At 40.8% G+C, this 15,577-nt stretch overlaps 1 protein-coding gene across 9 annotated transcripts in view; it reads left to right on the top strand.

Moving 5' to 3' along the window:
* The window catches only part of LOC120455245 (mucin-5AC), a 29,505-nt gene extending 13,928 nt beyond the window's left edge, over positions 1–15,577 (top strand). For 2 of the 9 annotated variants that reach the window (XM_039641230.2, XM_039641232.2), the window contains 7 exons: positions 6,697–7,618; positions 11,742–12,651; positions 12,714–12,873; positions 12,935–13,082; positions 13,285–13,388; positions 13,614–14,235; positions 14,447–15,577. In XM_039641230.2, the coding sequence (XP_039497164.1) occupies positions 7,183–7,618; positions 11,742–12,651; positions 12,714–12,873; positions 12,935–13,082; positions 13,285–13,388; positions 13,614–14,235; positions 14,447–14,517 (2,451 nt within the window). In that variant the 5' untranslated portion in view covers positions 6,697–7,182 and the 3' untranslated portion in view covers positions 14,518–15,577. Of the gene's footprint in view, positions 1–2,137; positions 2,378–3,301; positions 3,426–6,696; positions 7,619–11,741; positions 12,652–12,713; positions 12,874–12,934; positions 13,083–13,284; positions 13,389–13,613; positions 14,236–14,446 lie in introns of those variants that run through there. The other 7 variants (XM_039641234.1, XM_039641236.1, XM_039641235.1 and 4 more) reach the window with 7 other exon arrangements.

Here is a 15,577-nt window from a genome sequence, read left to right as displayed (position 1 = left end):
CAGGCTTGGTGGGTTTCGTAGTAACAGGTTTCGGTGTGGTGGGTTTTTTGTAGTGGTAGGTTTTGAAATTTTAGGTTTACAAAAGTTTTCAAACCTAAAGTACTCTTTAAATGAGTAGCTCGCAAAAAGTTTTGGGGTTAAAGAGATTCAACAATTATTTAAGCACTTAAAATTCTAATGGGATTCCAAAAACTGTTTTTTTTTAATGTTCTCCCGAGGACTGGAAAGAAAAACAAAATCCGAAATTGTAAATTTTGACCTAGAAATGCGTGTTGACCAAAAGCCAAAGCAAAGCGTAGATGATAAAGCACGGACACAGGAAGGGCTGATAAACAAGGGAGGAGGGAAATGGGAGGGAAGGCAAACGCAGAGATCCAAAATAGTGCAATGAACCCTCGGCAATTGTTGTGGTTGTTGCTGCTGCGAAGGCAACAATGATGCTGTCCCGCCCAACCCATCGCCCCTCTCCAACCCTTACCCCCCTCCCCCTTCCAGCACAGCCTCTTCCAGAAGGGAAAAGTGGGAAATTATGAAAACAAACAAGCAGCGATGTTGCTGCTGTGGCACGCTGCAACTTTTGCCCGGGGCGCAGCGTTTTTTGGACAACAAGAGATAGCTGGCCATGCAGATCAAAACAAGTTCCGTTCCACACAAATGCCAGCACGTTTCGAAATCGCCGACGTCGACGCATCATAACAATAACAAAAGTCTCAACAAAACACACCAGCAACATCAGCACACCACCACCGACAGCAACATGAGCGAGTAAACAGTTTGGCAGCCCACGAAACTACAGTACACACATCGCTCAGAAAAAAGAGATGATATCGATAATGGGGTTAGAGTGGGGCATATCCTACCCTGATGACTAAAAGCTGCCCAGAATGAGACTTAGTACACGTAGCCATAGCCCGCTTTCGTCGTTATCGAAGCCGTTGTTATGTTTAAGAACATAGTTCTTGAGCTACAGGTTGATTTGGTTTTAAGCAATGTTCACTGTATGTGTACATATGTGCATGAACGTCGACTGCGACAGAGGATGGGGTAAAAGAGATGGTGCAGGGGCGGATAGAGTGTACAAGGTGTGCTTGAGGGGGTAGGAAGCAGCGGAAAAGTTGCAATGGACGAAACAATGACGCAGCAACAGCAGCAAATACGAATGAGAATCACAATGAGAATGCGAAAGAGAACGTGGAGCCCAGGAGAGCGTAGATGAAGAAGAGAGCCTTCGCAGCATCTTAGGGCGATCCCAAAAAAAAAGATTTTGTATGTATACAAGAACCAATAATTAATTATTATTAAATTCACTTCTGCATGGATCCAGATGCACTATTAATACAAAATTATATTCTTAATAAAAATAATTTCATCATACATTTAGCCTGTTTTGGTTCACCCTAAAGTTTTTGGGTATCTGAGCTTGGAAAAACCCTATAAAAAATGTAGTTTTTTAAAATTTTTGTTAAGAAAAATATCTGCAAGTTCTTACGATCTGTTTTTTATAGTCATATGTACTTTCCGTAATTTGATTTAGAAGAAGCCAGAATTGACGGGAAAAAATCTAAATTGACAACAGTGACAATTACACTGCGCTGTTGTTATTATTGTTATTTTCTTCCTGTTTCGCTATGCACAAGCGCATAAAAAGCAACAGCAATAAACGGACAAACAGACACAACAACACCAGAATTTGGACAACAAAGCAGCCGACAGTTATTGTCACGTAAATATTTACCTTTTTTTTTCAACAGTATTATTTATACTGTGAGCCAATAAAACTGTATAAGCCATTTTAAAGTCATACATATAAAACATGCAGTTGCCCTTATATATAAGTATGACTTGAGAGAATTTGAGTGTAAGACGGGTTTATTTGCGTTGTGTGTGGCTATTGCCGTGTCCGCTGCTGTACTTGCAACGCGTCACGTGCGTTCTCTTCACGCCACTCTCTTTGCGTCTTTACTCTCGCCCGTCGAGCTCTCTTATGGCTGCACTCGTGTGTGCGTTTTGCCATTGCTTTTGTTATTGCCTTGCGAATGCTGCGACTGCGACGCCGGCACCGACCGCGGCAGAGGCAGCGCAGTCGGGCTGGCAAAGTTAAAGTTAAATTTGAGCGGCGGCCGCATTTAGTTTGCTTCTGTCATTGCATTCGTCGGGTAGGATCACAAGAAACAATAAATAAGATACGAGAATTAGGAAACACAAAAAAAAAGCAAAATCCGAAACCGAAACAAAAAAAAGCTAAAAAAATTAACAAAAGAAACCTCAGCTTGCCTTTATTTTTTTCACGTTTAAGTGCAATCACAAACGAAGAAGCAGAAACAAGTAGAAGAAGAAAAAAGTAGCAGCACCAGTAGAGTGGTTAATAATTCTAACGGTAAATAGTGAGCGTAATATTTAGGTTTAAAGTACGAAACGAAAAGTTTTCTGCAAGTGTGTGTGTGTGTTGTTTTGTCTTTCATTTGCTTTGTCTCAGAATTTCATGGTGAACTTTTTGTTGCTTTGCTATTTTTTGCTTTTGAATTTCGCTTTTATTTATTTGCTATCTATAGACTTTTCCATTATTGTTGCATAAATTTACCCCTCTGTCTTTGTTCTTACATTTTCATCCATTTTCTCAACTGTTTGTTTTTTCCTTCGCTTAACTTAATTTGGCTTTGTTTGCTTTTGTGTGTTTTTAATTTGCCCTCATTTGCTTTGAATTCAAGTTCTTTTTTTTTGTTGTCTTTATCGCCCCACCAGAGTGTGTGGTTGTTTGTTTTTGTTTATATGCAACCGATATTGCCCGTACGTAGATTAAATTTAATTTGAAACCTGGGTTTGGCTTGTCACACCAAATACAGTTTTCTTCTTGTGTAGTCTATATACATAGTTTGCAACTGTGTACTTTTTGTTTAGACGTTTCTCTTCTTTGAGAGACCCGTTCTTCAGCTTTTTATTTTTGATGTTGTTTTGCTTTGGCTTTGTTTTTAGCATGTGCCCTTTTCGAGCGTGTGTGTGTGTTTGAAGGAGAGAGGGTGGGGTTTTCTTTCGCTTTTGTGTTTTATTTATTTTCTCTCCACACCATCTGCCATGCACACATAAATAACAAAAACAAGAAGAATTTTACAGTGGAGCGCGTGCTTTTTTCTTGAGCCCGCTAGCCACGCCATTCGCCCACACACACAATCGCAGTCAATAATTGTGGCTCTCATTGGGCTCTCTTTCAGTGGGGAGCTCTCTTACGCCGTCCTACTCTAGCGCTCTCCTTCTGCTGCCTTGGCATTTACAGCCGTTCGCTTGGCGTTCCGTTCATCCCATTTCATTTTACGTTTTTTTGCCGTAGCGTGCGCGTCGCTGTCGCCGTCGCCGCAGACGTCACACTCTGAAAGTTGCGTCAGTTTAAAAAACTTAAATAGTTATTTTAAAAAAAAAGGAAACAAAAAGTACGCATATTTTTTTTTAAGTTGTCAACGAAGTTTGTGCTAAGTGCATGCCAAAAGTTTACAAAGTATCTGAAAATACAAGAAAAAAAAACATAAAATAATAGTATTGTATGGGTATAAGTGATAGAGTCGTCTGCTTTTTTATTTAATTGTGTGTATGTCTGTGTCGAGTTGAATTTAAAAAAAAATTTCATAAATTGTTTTCAAATTAATGTTTTATTTTTCATGGGCAACAAGAAATGATGCGTTTGTTCAATAAGCCCAACCACCATGCATATTCTCTTATTGGATTTTTGTTCTTAATTGACCAAAATACTATAAACATTTCATTTTATGTAAAAATTTAGTTTTGAAGAAAAAAAACTCCAATAAATGTTATAGAAAGTGAAAAAATATAAAGAAATATAATTTGCAAAAACCAGAGATTTTCGTTTTCTATTTTTAAACGGCAAAAACGAATTTTTTCTTGATTTTTTGCCCGCTTCATCACTCTTCATTTCAAAATTAGCAACAAAAACACATGACGAAAACCGCCAGCGCAAAGGAAATGCAAAGAAAGTGCGTAAAGTGGGGGAGAGTGCCATAAGAGAACGAGAGGAGAAACGCCAAGGAAAGAGAGCTTTCAAAATCACAACGAAGCAAGAACTTTCTGTTGTTATTGTTGTCTGTTGCTTCCTTCTTTTGGATTCTACTTTTTTTTGCCTGTTTTTCGAGGAGGGCTTTTATTTCATTTTATTTTGTAGTTTCCGTCTGTACAATTTATATTTATTGTTTGTCCTGAGTTAAGTGTATTATTGAAAAGCGCCCTTGTTCTTTTTACTTTTTTGAGTAAAAAATACATGGATTAATCATCAGGTCAGGTATCCGTTCCTGAAATTGCCCAAAAAGGATTAAGTTTCCCCGAAACCTTTTTCTCAGATTACAGAACTCTCTTTGCTTTGGTCAAATCAACCGCAAAATGTTCCATTAAATTGTTCGCTTATTCTTTCTCTATCAACTTTTGCATTTTGACTTTTGAGTTTCATTTTAGTGTTTAATGTGATTATTGGATGGGGAATCTCAATCACCTCTCGTGTGTGCATCAACCCCTCTTTCGAGTCCTGTTCCGGTTTTGTCCCACAAAGGTTTCCCTTTGATTTCCGCACATTCCGTTTCGATTCTTACGCGCACAGCAGAACCTCCATAAAATGGATCTTTCTGATGCTAAGAATCGCAATATCCGTGAAAACAAATTATTATTGTAATGTAACTGCTTGTTTTTGGTTGTAATCATTGCAAAACATTGCATTAAAAATTCAACTTAAATGACCAATGCGAAGTAGAACGCCTGTTATATGTACATTTTTTCTTTCCATCCACCCTGTGTTTAGTCGTGTTAGGCAGGCTCTACTGTCTTTGCTTCCTTTCACACGCTTGGCCAAGAAAGCTGGCGAAGAAAGCCTGACAACGTGCCATATAGTATACCCTATAAGGTATTTTCGAAAATACGGTGACGACCCTTAGCCCTCGAACTGCGAGCCCTGGGGTGGAATTTTTATCCCCCCCGCTGCCCATTCTGTTCTTCCGTTTTTGGGTGGTTTTCTGCCTTAGGTTTCAGGTACAATATAACTATATAGTACGTGTGTTATGTACATATGTATATCGATATGTGCATGCATACATAAATTGTTTGGGTTCAGGAAAAAGTTGTGCAGTTTGAGGTTGCGTGGGTGTCGCAGTCAATTACTGCGATTTTTTTTCCTGTTCGTTCTTTGGGGCGCTTAAAGCAATTTCAATTTGAATATTTAATAGAATTTGCCACGCGCCACAGGCTTTCTCACCCATTTCTCATCCTCCGCTCTCTTCACTGTTGGTGTTTTTGCTCTTACCTTAGTTGACAATGAGCCATGTCACCCCCGCAAAACAAAACAATTTACGCTGGGAATAGATTATAACCATTTTTGATATTTAATAAAAATGGTAAATTACTCACTTGGCTGGGGATCATTTTATCTTCAGATTGTGGAAAAACGTTGGATGCCATCAAAAATCTATCTCTATTATATTTTTGCTTATCAAGATAATGAGGCGTGTGAATTTGGGTGGGTGGAAACGGAGTGGGTGATGCGAGTCGGGGGTGTTACGGCCATTTAAAGCGCGCTTAATGTCAAGGCAGCGTCATTCACAGGACTTTCGGTCAGTCGCAAAGCTCTCTCCAATTATAGACTATTTTTTTTGCTTTTCTCTCTTCAGAGAGGGAGAGGTTGATAGGGAGTTCGGAAGAGAGAGCAGCTGCAAAGTCAAAAATGCAATAAAGCCGGCTGCAATGCTTTATAGCGTTCTCTTTCTCACGCGCGACCCTTGACCTTTTATGAAAATTATGACAACAACAATAAACACAATGTAACATTATTTTCTCAACGCTTTTCGCCGCTCAGTTGAATGCCCCATACACACACGTACGCGCACATGGAAAACCAGCAGCTGACGAAAGATGAAAAATGGGAAATAGAAAGAGGGGTTAAGGGATGGGGTGAGGAAAAGGGACCGGGTGACGGAAAAGGAGAAGGAGGACAAGAAGCCTGCGCGCACGCGCCAATCTTTCTTTTATTTTCCTTGCTATATTATTTCGTCTCGCCATCTACGGTGAACACTCTGCTATGTTGTAAATTTAATGTGAGTTTAGACCCTGCGACGTCAATAGTATTGTGCAATTGTACATGTTCGTAATAGTGGGATTCATTTAAAAATTGTGGGGAACGCCTTATTAAAAACGAAATACTGGCACACCGTTGGGAGGGCACACTGTTTCTGTGTTTCTCGTTTGTGTCCCTCAATAGCCGTTCCTTTTCTGTTGACTGCAACTTGTTGGTTGGTGCTCTCTCTTCCTCACTGTCTCTCTCTTTTTATTTGCTATTTTGTTCGGTGTTTTTGTCTTTATTGTTGCCACGCAGCTGTGCACAATTAGCGCAAACGCAACAGCTGCTGACGTCGACGCTGGCAGCGCTGCTCAGCTGGTGGCAGAGTGGAAAGAATAAGCAAATAAACTAAGCGGTCTTGGAGTCGACCAATTCGAACTTATTACCAACTATAGAAATAAGCCAACCTTATTAATTGACCTTTTTGTGTGTGGCGTTATGTGCTAAATAATATTAGTATTAGGTTTTCGAAATACGCGTAATTTTCCTGCCAATTAGGGCTTGTTAATTTAAAAAATAAAATATAAATTTTGTACGAGTACTTAGTTTTCAGAAAAAAGTAATATAAACTACGAATTTTTCAATCATTTCAGCCAAATCAACTATAAAACAAAAAGCCGAAATCATAAGCAACAGAAAGCTAGAACCACCGAACAATCAACATTTAAAGCGGCAAGAAACTCAGAAACTTCGAAGCAACAATAGCCATCAACGTTAAAATCAAGGAATCGCAATCAGCAACCACTTTTTAAACAACATCTGTAACCAAAATCACTTTCAAGTACTTTCAACAATCATTTAAGCAAAATTTGTACAAAAACAAAGAACTGGAATAATTCACAACACCGATTCAACAACTACTTCAACAATAACTGTAAAAGTGTCGCGACTTAAAGCTTCCGATTTCTCGCGTGTATCTGTCGGTGTCGTCCTTTTTCGTTGTGGTGTACGATATTGGTGTTTTTCTCCAAAATATATATATTTCTTGTGCTACGTGTTCGTCGTCCTTGTTGCGTGCGTGTGTTTCCGTGTGCGTCTGTGTGTGTGCGAGAAGAGGAGTGCGGTAGTTTGTGTATGCTATGTCAGCGATCGGGGGCATTGGGGCGCTCCTCCAGGCGGCTCAATTTCTCGAACAGCATGCCATCCCGCAGGCGGGAGGCGTCGGCAGCGTCCTTGGCGTGGGCGTGGCACTGCCTCAACAGCAGCAGCAGTCGGTCCACTGCAAGAGCATCTCCATTATCAACAACAACAATTGCAGCCAGCACAACAGAAATAGCAGCAGTAACGGGATTATTGCAACGCCACCGTACACGAACGGAAATGGCAACGGTATCGCCGGCGTCGGTAACGCGAGCGCCAACTCTAACGTTAGCGCCAATGCGAACGGAAACGGTCTGAGCAACGGTCACAGCAGTCCGCGCAGTCAATTAGCAGCCGCCGCTACTGCCCACGATTACGAGTTTACCGCCGCCGGAGTTGCCAATGGGCACAGCGAAGGTCGCTCCCACGTCTCGGGTAAGTCCCTCCACTTTGACCTATGACCCCCAACATCCTTCCCCACAAGCCCGAACCTTCACGAATCTCAGAACTCAAGTCGAAGTTTTTCTCACACAATTGGCGCCCTTTCGGTGGACAACTTGTCGTAAAATAAAATTTCTGAAACTAATTGGAAAACAATTGGTTTGGAAAACTCCGACCTACTAAAAAAAAGTATCAAACAACCTATTTGTATCACTCATCAACATCACATTCACCCGAGCTCAGAGTGCCAGGGCAAGGTGTTACTACTTTCCTGCCCACTGCTGTGCGAGCATCGTCTAACACTGTTCTCTGGTGCAACACCAACAGCTGCTCAGCTTCAATGTTAACTGTTGTTGGGCTCTCTCGTCAGGCGACAAAAGTTTCCATAAATATAGAACTTACTACTAGCTTTAAAGTAACTAACTTAACTTAATTCTAAATGGCACTTTGCATACATGTGAATGCTAGTGTACAAGTATTTGAAATATTGGTGATAAAAATATCACAGATAACGTTGCTCAATTTTGAACTTCATTGATAATAATAGGAAAGTGTAGCCAAATGGTCGATCGCAGGCGATAACCTCTAATAAATTTGTGCACATGTACATTTTTACAAACATACATATATAAATATAGAGTAATTTTACATAGAACACATTACAGACACCTATGGTATGCAAGCTTATAGACATTTAAACTAATATTTATATTGAGCTATTTGAAAAGAAACAACAGCCACTAGACAGAGGAGCACTTGATCATATTTCGAACCAGACACTTTGGTCGCCTTTACCAAACGAAACCGTTTCTGCTCTCTTTCTTCATTTGCTTTTGCTGCATTTAAACTTGTTTTGACCTTGTTTGCGACGTTGACTGCATTTTGCGTGGGCGTGCACTGTACCAAAAAAAAGTTAAAATTAAATAAAAATCCCCAAAAGACAGCAACAACACGGTTCTCTTTTCTCTCTCTCGCTCTCTCTCTCTCTCCTGCGCTCGCATTTTGGCACAGGTTGCAAGCGTGGCAAGCAGCAGGTACTGTTATATTTTTAGCTCGCTGCTAGCTGCGACGTAAGCGTCGCTGCTGGCTTCGCTGCCAATTGGCATGTGCTAAATTGTCATGCTGCGTTTTTGTTTTTCCCTCTCTTCTTTGTTTTTATTGCCTTGACTATTGGAAACAAAATTTGCAACGTCAAAAATACAGTGAAAATATTTAAAATCAAAAAGAGTTAAAGATATAAAATTAGACAAATTCCCAAGTTTCAATTGTATATTAACTACTAAATTTATGATGACTTAAAGATACATTACATATCTTTGAAATCAAAATAGATGGAATTGGGAACGAAATTGAAATGTAAAGAATTAGAGAGAAAAATAAAAATATAGGGGAGAAATTGTGTTATAATAATAATTGATGTGCCAAAAGAGGTCCACTGTGTTTTGAATTTCTGTATTTTGTTTTCTTTTGCCTTTTGCTGTGCTCATTTCGATTTTTGGGTTTTCGCTTTTTTGTCAACATGTGTGTAGTTTGTTGTTGTTCATCTTGACTACTTTTTTACATTTTTTTTGCGCTGTTTTTTTTTCTTTGTCTTTTTTCGCTTTTGTCATGCGCTTCGTTCGTATTTTTTCGCACGTACGCTTGTACTTGTTGCTGTTGTTGTTGTTTGGGGTCACGTCATGTGCTGGTTCTCTCTTTTGCCTTAGTCATAAGTCCGCGCAAAAGAAGAGAGTTCCACGTGAGCCGTCTCTCTTTGAGCTAATTTCTCTTCAGTCTCTCTCTCTTCCACTGAGACTCTCTTCCGGCTGCTTGGTGTAAAGCAAAGTCAATGAACTTTGTACGCATTTCATGTTATTGTTGTTTTTGTTTTCGGTTTGCTTTTTTCCGTGCCCATTTCTTAATATTTTTCGGCCTTTCTTTAAGGCTTATATGTTTTTTGTTTTCATCACACTTACAAATTTTATTATTTTGTACGTCGTGTCTTTTGGCGTTGCATGTGTAATATTTAGACAGCTGCCTATGTTGTTTGTCCTCTCTCTTCGGCGTCTCCTCGTTTCCTAGTTCCGGTTTCTGTTTTTTTTTCCTTGTTTTTTTATATATATATATTTTTGTATTGTTTCTGATAACTTTTTCTAAAATTATAAATGGGGAATTGGGGAGTTGTGAAATATTTGTATGCAAAGAGAGACTTTTTGTAATTAATTGTGCCGAAAAAGTATGATTTTCGAGGCAATATACACAAATAAATCACTTGATTAACTAAAAAAATTGATTGGAATGCTGTTGGCCACTTCTTAATTGCGCCGAAAAGAGCGCAATGCAACAAAAGACCTTAAATGCAAAAGTTTATCTTGCAGTAGCTCCGTATTCATGGTAATATGCAAACAACGTTCTCTGTTTTCCATTTGATTTGCATTATCTGGTAAATGCAAATTTCCGGCGGTTCTTCGATTTTGATGCTTTAATTTTGCTGGTCCCAGACTTGTTCTTCTCTGCTTCATTTTTTTCCACTCAGCTCAGTTGTCGTTGATTAGCGAACGGGAAAACTGCGTTTTCACTCGATTTTCCTGCCACCAAAACGATGTCGTCGCAACCAGTCGACAACTTACATATTACCGCATCGAAACGGCAGAAAAATCAATTTACGGCCGACTTGCTGGAACAATTGAGTGCTTTGCAAAGTTTGCTGCACTTACAGCAGCAATCTCAAACACCCAAAAAGAAGTGGATGTATCGTCATTATGGCTATGGTACACATAACGAAATATTGATTGTAGGCAGATTGATATCAAACTTGCACCACTTACCATGGTTAAACAATAAGTGCCAGTTATTGTTATGAAATGAAATGAATCTTTATTTTATATGAATATAATGGATTCCTTTTTGACCTTAGGCAAGCAATTTTTCTCTCTGTGTAAACGTAAATGGTCGAGTGTGGTGATACAGTGGGTTAATAAGAGTGCCACCGATGTTGTTGCTGCAGCCACGTGTGCTTTCGTCACGTGGCACCGTGATGTGGGCGTTAAATAATATGGCAACAAATGGGAGAATACATGTGCATAGAGTACAAAGTAAAATGAAAGCACACGCAACTGCACAGAGAGAGAGAGAGAAAGAGTGAGAAAAGGGGGGCGGTCATAATCTGTTTGGCATTTATGCGGAAAGTACCTGAAAAGTATGCTACGCCAAACGGGTGGAAAAATGTAGCCTTTTTTCCCATATCTTGTTCAAATTGTATTTGTTTTAAATCGAACTAAGTTGCAAAATGGGTATACTTTTTATATGGGGCTGGCACTCAATGGTTATAACTAGATATTATACCCTTAATTTCAATTCAGTGGCTCAGCCCACTTCACCCAACCACCTAGTATGAAAACAACAACCACCATAGGAAAAGAGCAACAACAAACGTTAATAATGCATAATAAACTAGATTGCTATTGTGTTTGGAACTGATTCGTGGAAATTTGCATCGGACTTTCCACGAATGCGTAACTAATTCATCGCTAACACACAAGTACATACTCCCACTAACATACATATGTATACCCACACTCCCGCACTTAATCGTATATAATTAACCCACCAAAGGACCTTCATCGCCCCCTGATTGTTGATTGTTGGCTGTTGGCTCAGTGTTGTTGTCTTTTGTATTTAACCCGAGTAAATTTGCATTCATTAAACACCGCTTTTGTCTTTTTTCCGCCGCTTTGTGCTCTGATTTTAGCCCAAGTCTTCACTTAGTACATGCCATTTTCCTAGAATTTTAAAAATTTTAAAATGAGTTAAATCATTTCTGAACATACATGCGCTTTTGGTGCCCAACAAATTGGAACGACTTTAAAATATAAAAAATAGGTGTTACAAATTTACTCTTTTTCTTATCAAATTTGATTATCAGGTTTTTGTTCCATATCGTTTTTAAGCAAATTAGGAAGGGGAATGGTTTTTTGGCATGGGTGCAATCATCTGATTTCATTCTTAGTTCTATCATGGTTGTTTTCACTCATTTTCATTGATTTTCCCATGACGCTCTCCCAATTTTTCTCTGTTTTGATTTGTCTTTTATTTTGGTTTTTCTTCTATTTCTTCTTTACTTTTCGGCCATTAATAGAGGACGATAATTCCTCAATCAACAACAACAATACCCATCCCCCACAACAACAACAGCACAGTGCTGCGGGGAGAACGACAACAAGAATAGCGACAACACCAGCTATATTAACAAAGTTGATGGAAAATTCAGTCACACCCGCCTCAAGCACCACCTCCCTCCCCACAAGCACCGCCCCCTCAATTACCACTTCCCCGCCCGCCTCCTCAGACTTTATGCTGCTGGCAGCGGCAGCAGCAACGACAACGAGTGCAACACCCGCAACAGTGACATCTGCTGCTGCATCAACAGCAACAGCCTCCAATCCTGCCAAGCACAAACTGGGCTCCATCGCCGAAATACCGCCCAAATTTCTAGTGGTATCAGATGCCAACGGAGTTTATTCCACTCCCACGAATTCCACGAATCCCAATGGGTTCGCCGCCGATTCCCTGGGCGTGGGTTACACCGAAGCGACGATCAAAAAGCTAATGCAGAATTTACAAAGGCCACGCCAGCAGCAGCAATCACTGCAGCAATTGCGTAGTCTGCGACCGGCGGAAATTTCCCTAACACCGCCGCCAGCTGCCACTAGAAAAGTGGACACCAGCAACTCACGGACACGCTCTTACTCACTGTCCAATGTTTCAGCAGCCAGGGATCAGCAGGATCATCCGCAGCACCAGCAACATGGTAGCCATCTGCAAATTCAGCAGCACTACGGCTATATGAGGAGTACCATTGGCGGCGTGGTTTATGGCTTGCCCACGGACTCTATCGATTCTGCGGCATCCTCGGCCGGTGGAGCGGGAGCAGTAGCGGTGGCCATGAGTATTGCCTCCTCGGCGCCAGCGGCGGGATCTCAGCTATCGGCGCATCAACACACGGGACACGGCGGACGCAGGCGCACCACCAGTTCCAACAGTAATGGGTGAGATCGCCATCTTTTTGTAGTTTGTATTTGTACTTAATCAAATTTATGATATCTTTCAGAGCGGGCACTCGCGAGGTGCACAACAAGCTGGAAAAGGAGCGGCGCGCCCAGCTGAAGGAGTGCTACGACCTGCTTAAAAAGGTGCTGCCCATGGGGGACGAGGACCGAAAGAAAACATCCAACTTGACAATACTCGACACGGCCCACAAATATGTTAAGGTAAGTGTGTCCACGATTGAATGCAGAAGACATTGACTAATGGTTACCCTCTCTGTTGCAGCACTTGATTCAGTATGATTGCGAGCAGGAGGCGATGGTAGAGAAACTGGCCAAGCAGAAGATTGAGCTGCAGAAGCGGCTGAAGCAGTTGGGTCTGAGGAGGGAAACGCCACCCACCGATCAGCAAAGCATTCCACAGGCCGACAAAGGTAAGAGCTCTTCTATCCATTTTTTTCCATCCCAGATCTCGGATATCAGATCGAGCTACACAGTCGAATGTAGATCAAGTTTTGCATGCGCTTGAGGGTCGAACGACCTTCGGGTTATGCAATCTGCAACTGCAATAAAATTCGAAATTCGATTCTCGCCACATGCATACGCTAATCTCACGCTTTCTCTCTCTTTTTCCAGCAGTTTGCCTGGCAACAACAGCCACACCAGCACCACCAACGGCGGCCAGTGGTCGCAATGGAACCACAATTCTATTTGATGCAGGCAACGCCTGTGCCACTGGGGTATGAATATGTCACCGCCTGATGGGGATGTAAACTGAATATTGATTTGAGAACCAGTGAAATGCATTTAATAAATTAAGTCATACAGTTCGGCTGTTTCGTATGCTGTGCGAAATACGTAAACGAACATGTTTGTTAATGCATCATTCAGTTTGCATTCTCGAAAAGATAAACACCGCAAACCACAATCTATATGTTTTTATTGCATATATCGTTTTTATCCAGCAGCAGCTTACAACTGTGATAAACAAAACTAATGCCACACCAGCAGGAGCAACCGCAGCAGCCAGCAGCAAACACAATGGCAACCACACAGGAGGGGCAACAACCACACTGACTCCGGCCATGGGCATCATGACAATTAAAAACGGCAATGGCAGCAACGGCAACATACTGGCAATCTCACCGACGGCGGGGCAGAAACAGCAGCTGCACCACCACCACAACGGCAGCCCAGCGGGCAGTCCATCGGGAATAGGTGGAACAACTGGAGCCACCATCACACGTGGCTCGCCTACGCCATCGACTCCATCGCCGTCGCCCAGCTCCTCGTCCAGTGGCGTCTCGTCGTCGGCCTCGTTTATAGGCGGCTCCTCATCATCGTCCTCATCGTCATCGTCCTCATCCTCCTCCTCATCATCATCTTCCAGTTCGTCGTCCAGTTCGTCTTCGCCCACGCAACAACAACTACAGCAGATTATCACGCCCACGGCCACCGCCCATTTAGTGGGTGCCCGTAGTGTCGGCCTAAAATTCCATGGCGGTGCGGGCGGAGCTGCCAGCGCTTTGAATGGCGGTGCCACCATTGTGGCCGCTGCTGTACCAGCAGGCGGAGGGTCGGCGAATGGTAAGGGGATGCGCACGATCCATCTTAAGATCCACTGACTGGCACTTGCAATTAATTATGTATAGTTCCATTGCTGGAATGGATTTATACGTTTATCAAACAAAGAAACAACTATCACACAAGTATTTCTGGAAATGCATTATCAGTCAGTGAATAGTGTAATGTGTAAGAAGTTGAATAAGTACTAATACGGGTTGTAAACTTTATGCAGGGTTCCATCAGGCCGATAAGGATCGCAATTACAATTTCCTGATGCTCAGTGCTGGGACAACGGCACAGTAACCCAACAACCATAAGCAAACAACAAACAACTACAATAATAACGAAAACAACAACAACAACTGAATTGTGTGCAACAGCTCCCACCTTATGAGAAAGTAACAACTAGAGGAAGAACACTTTTTTAAAGCCAGATGAAAAACATGCGTATTTTCCACACTTTCGCACACATTGAAAATGAATACAAAAACAGCAGCGAACAACAAAACCAAGTCATTAAGCTGTAATTTTGTAAGAAAGATAAAAAAAGAAACAAAAACAAAAACAAAAGCTATCAAACAGTTCCGCCCAACACTTAGCATCGATTTTGAAAATCAACAAAATGAAGAGAAAAATTATTTTTTAATGAATAATTTTAAAGCAACAACAAAAACGCGGGAGAAACGCTAGCAACACCAACAATAAACCAACAACAACAAGGGAAGACCAATTATATGAATACGAAACAGCAACGACAGCAGCACTCAACCACAACAACAACAGCTTATAACCCCACAACAACCCACAACACACAGGCCCATCAACTGCATATATACTATATAAACTATATATCTAATTATACTACTTTAAAGTAAACCTTGAGAAGAAGAGGAACACACCAAGAATAGCACAGTTAAATGTAAAACAGGAAAAAACAAAACCAAATGCGCTGTTGAAACAGAAACCACCAATGGGTAACGCTTTATAAATATATATATCTCTAAATATATATATATATATATACATACCTATAACTAAGAAGAAGAAGATTATAAATTAGAAATATGTAAAAGCAGGATTTCCAAAATTAATGTGGCAAAGAAAAAATTATAAAACGAAATCAGATAGATGTCTCCTTTCTTGACCAAAACTAAAACAGAAATAATTTCTCTTGGATATACTTTCTTCTTCTTTCAAAAGCGGAACATTAAGCAACAAAGCAGAAATCAAATCAATAGAAATATATCAAATTAGTGTGCTTATATGTCAAATATGTGAGCGTTTGCACACCACACATTAACCAATAGCATGTAAAATTAAATAAAAACGCTGGCGACGGAGTGTTGTATCTGTGTAATACCCA

Source organism: Drosophila santomea, chromosome X (genome assembly GCF_016746245.2).
Source record: "Drosophila santomea strain STO CAGO 1482 chromosome X, Prin_Dsan_1.1, whole genome shotgun sequence".
Classification (NCBI taxonomy): Eukaryota; Metazoa; Arthropoda; class Insecta; order Diptera; family Drosophilidae; genus Drosophila; species Drosophila santomea.
The sequence above is the reverse complement of the archived record's forward strand: the minus strand, read 5'-3'. Positions and strand labels throughout refer to the sequence as shown.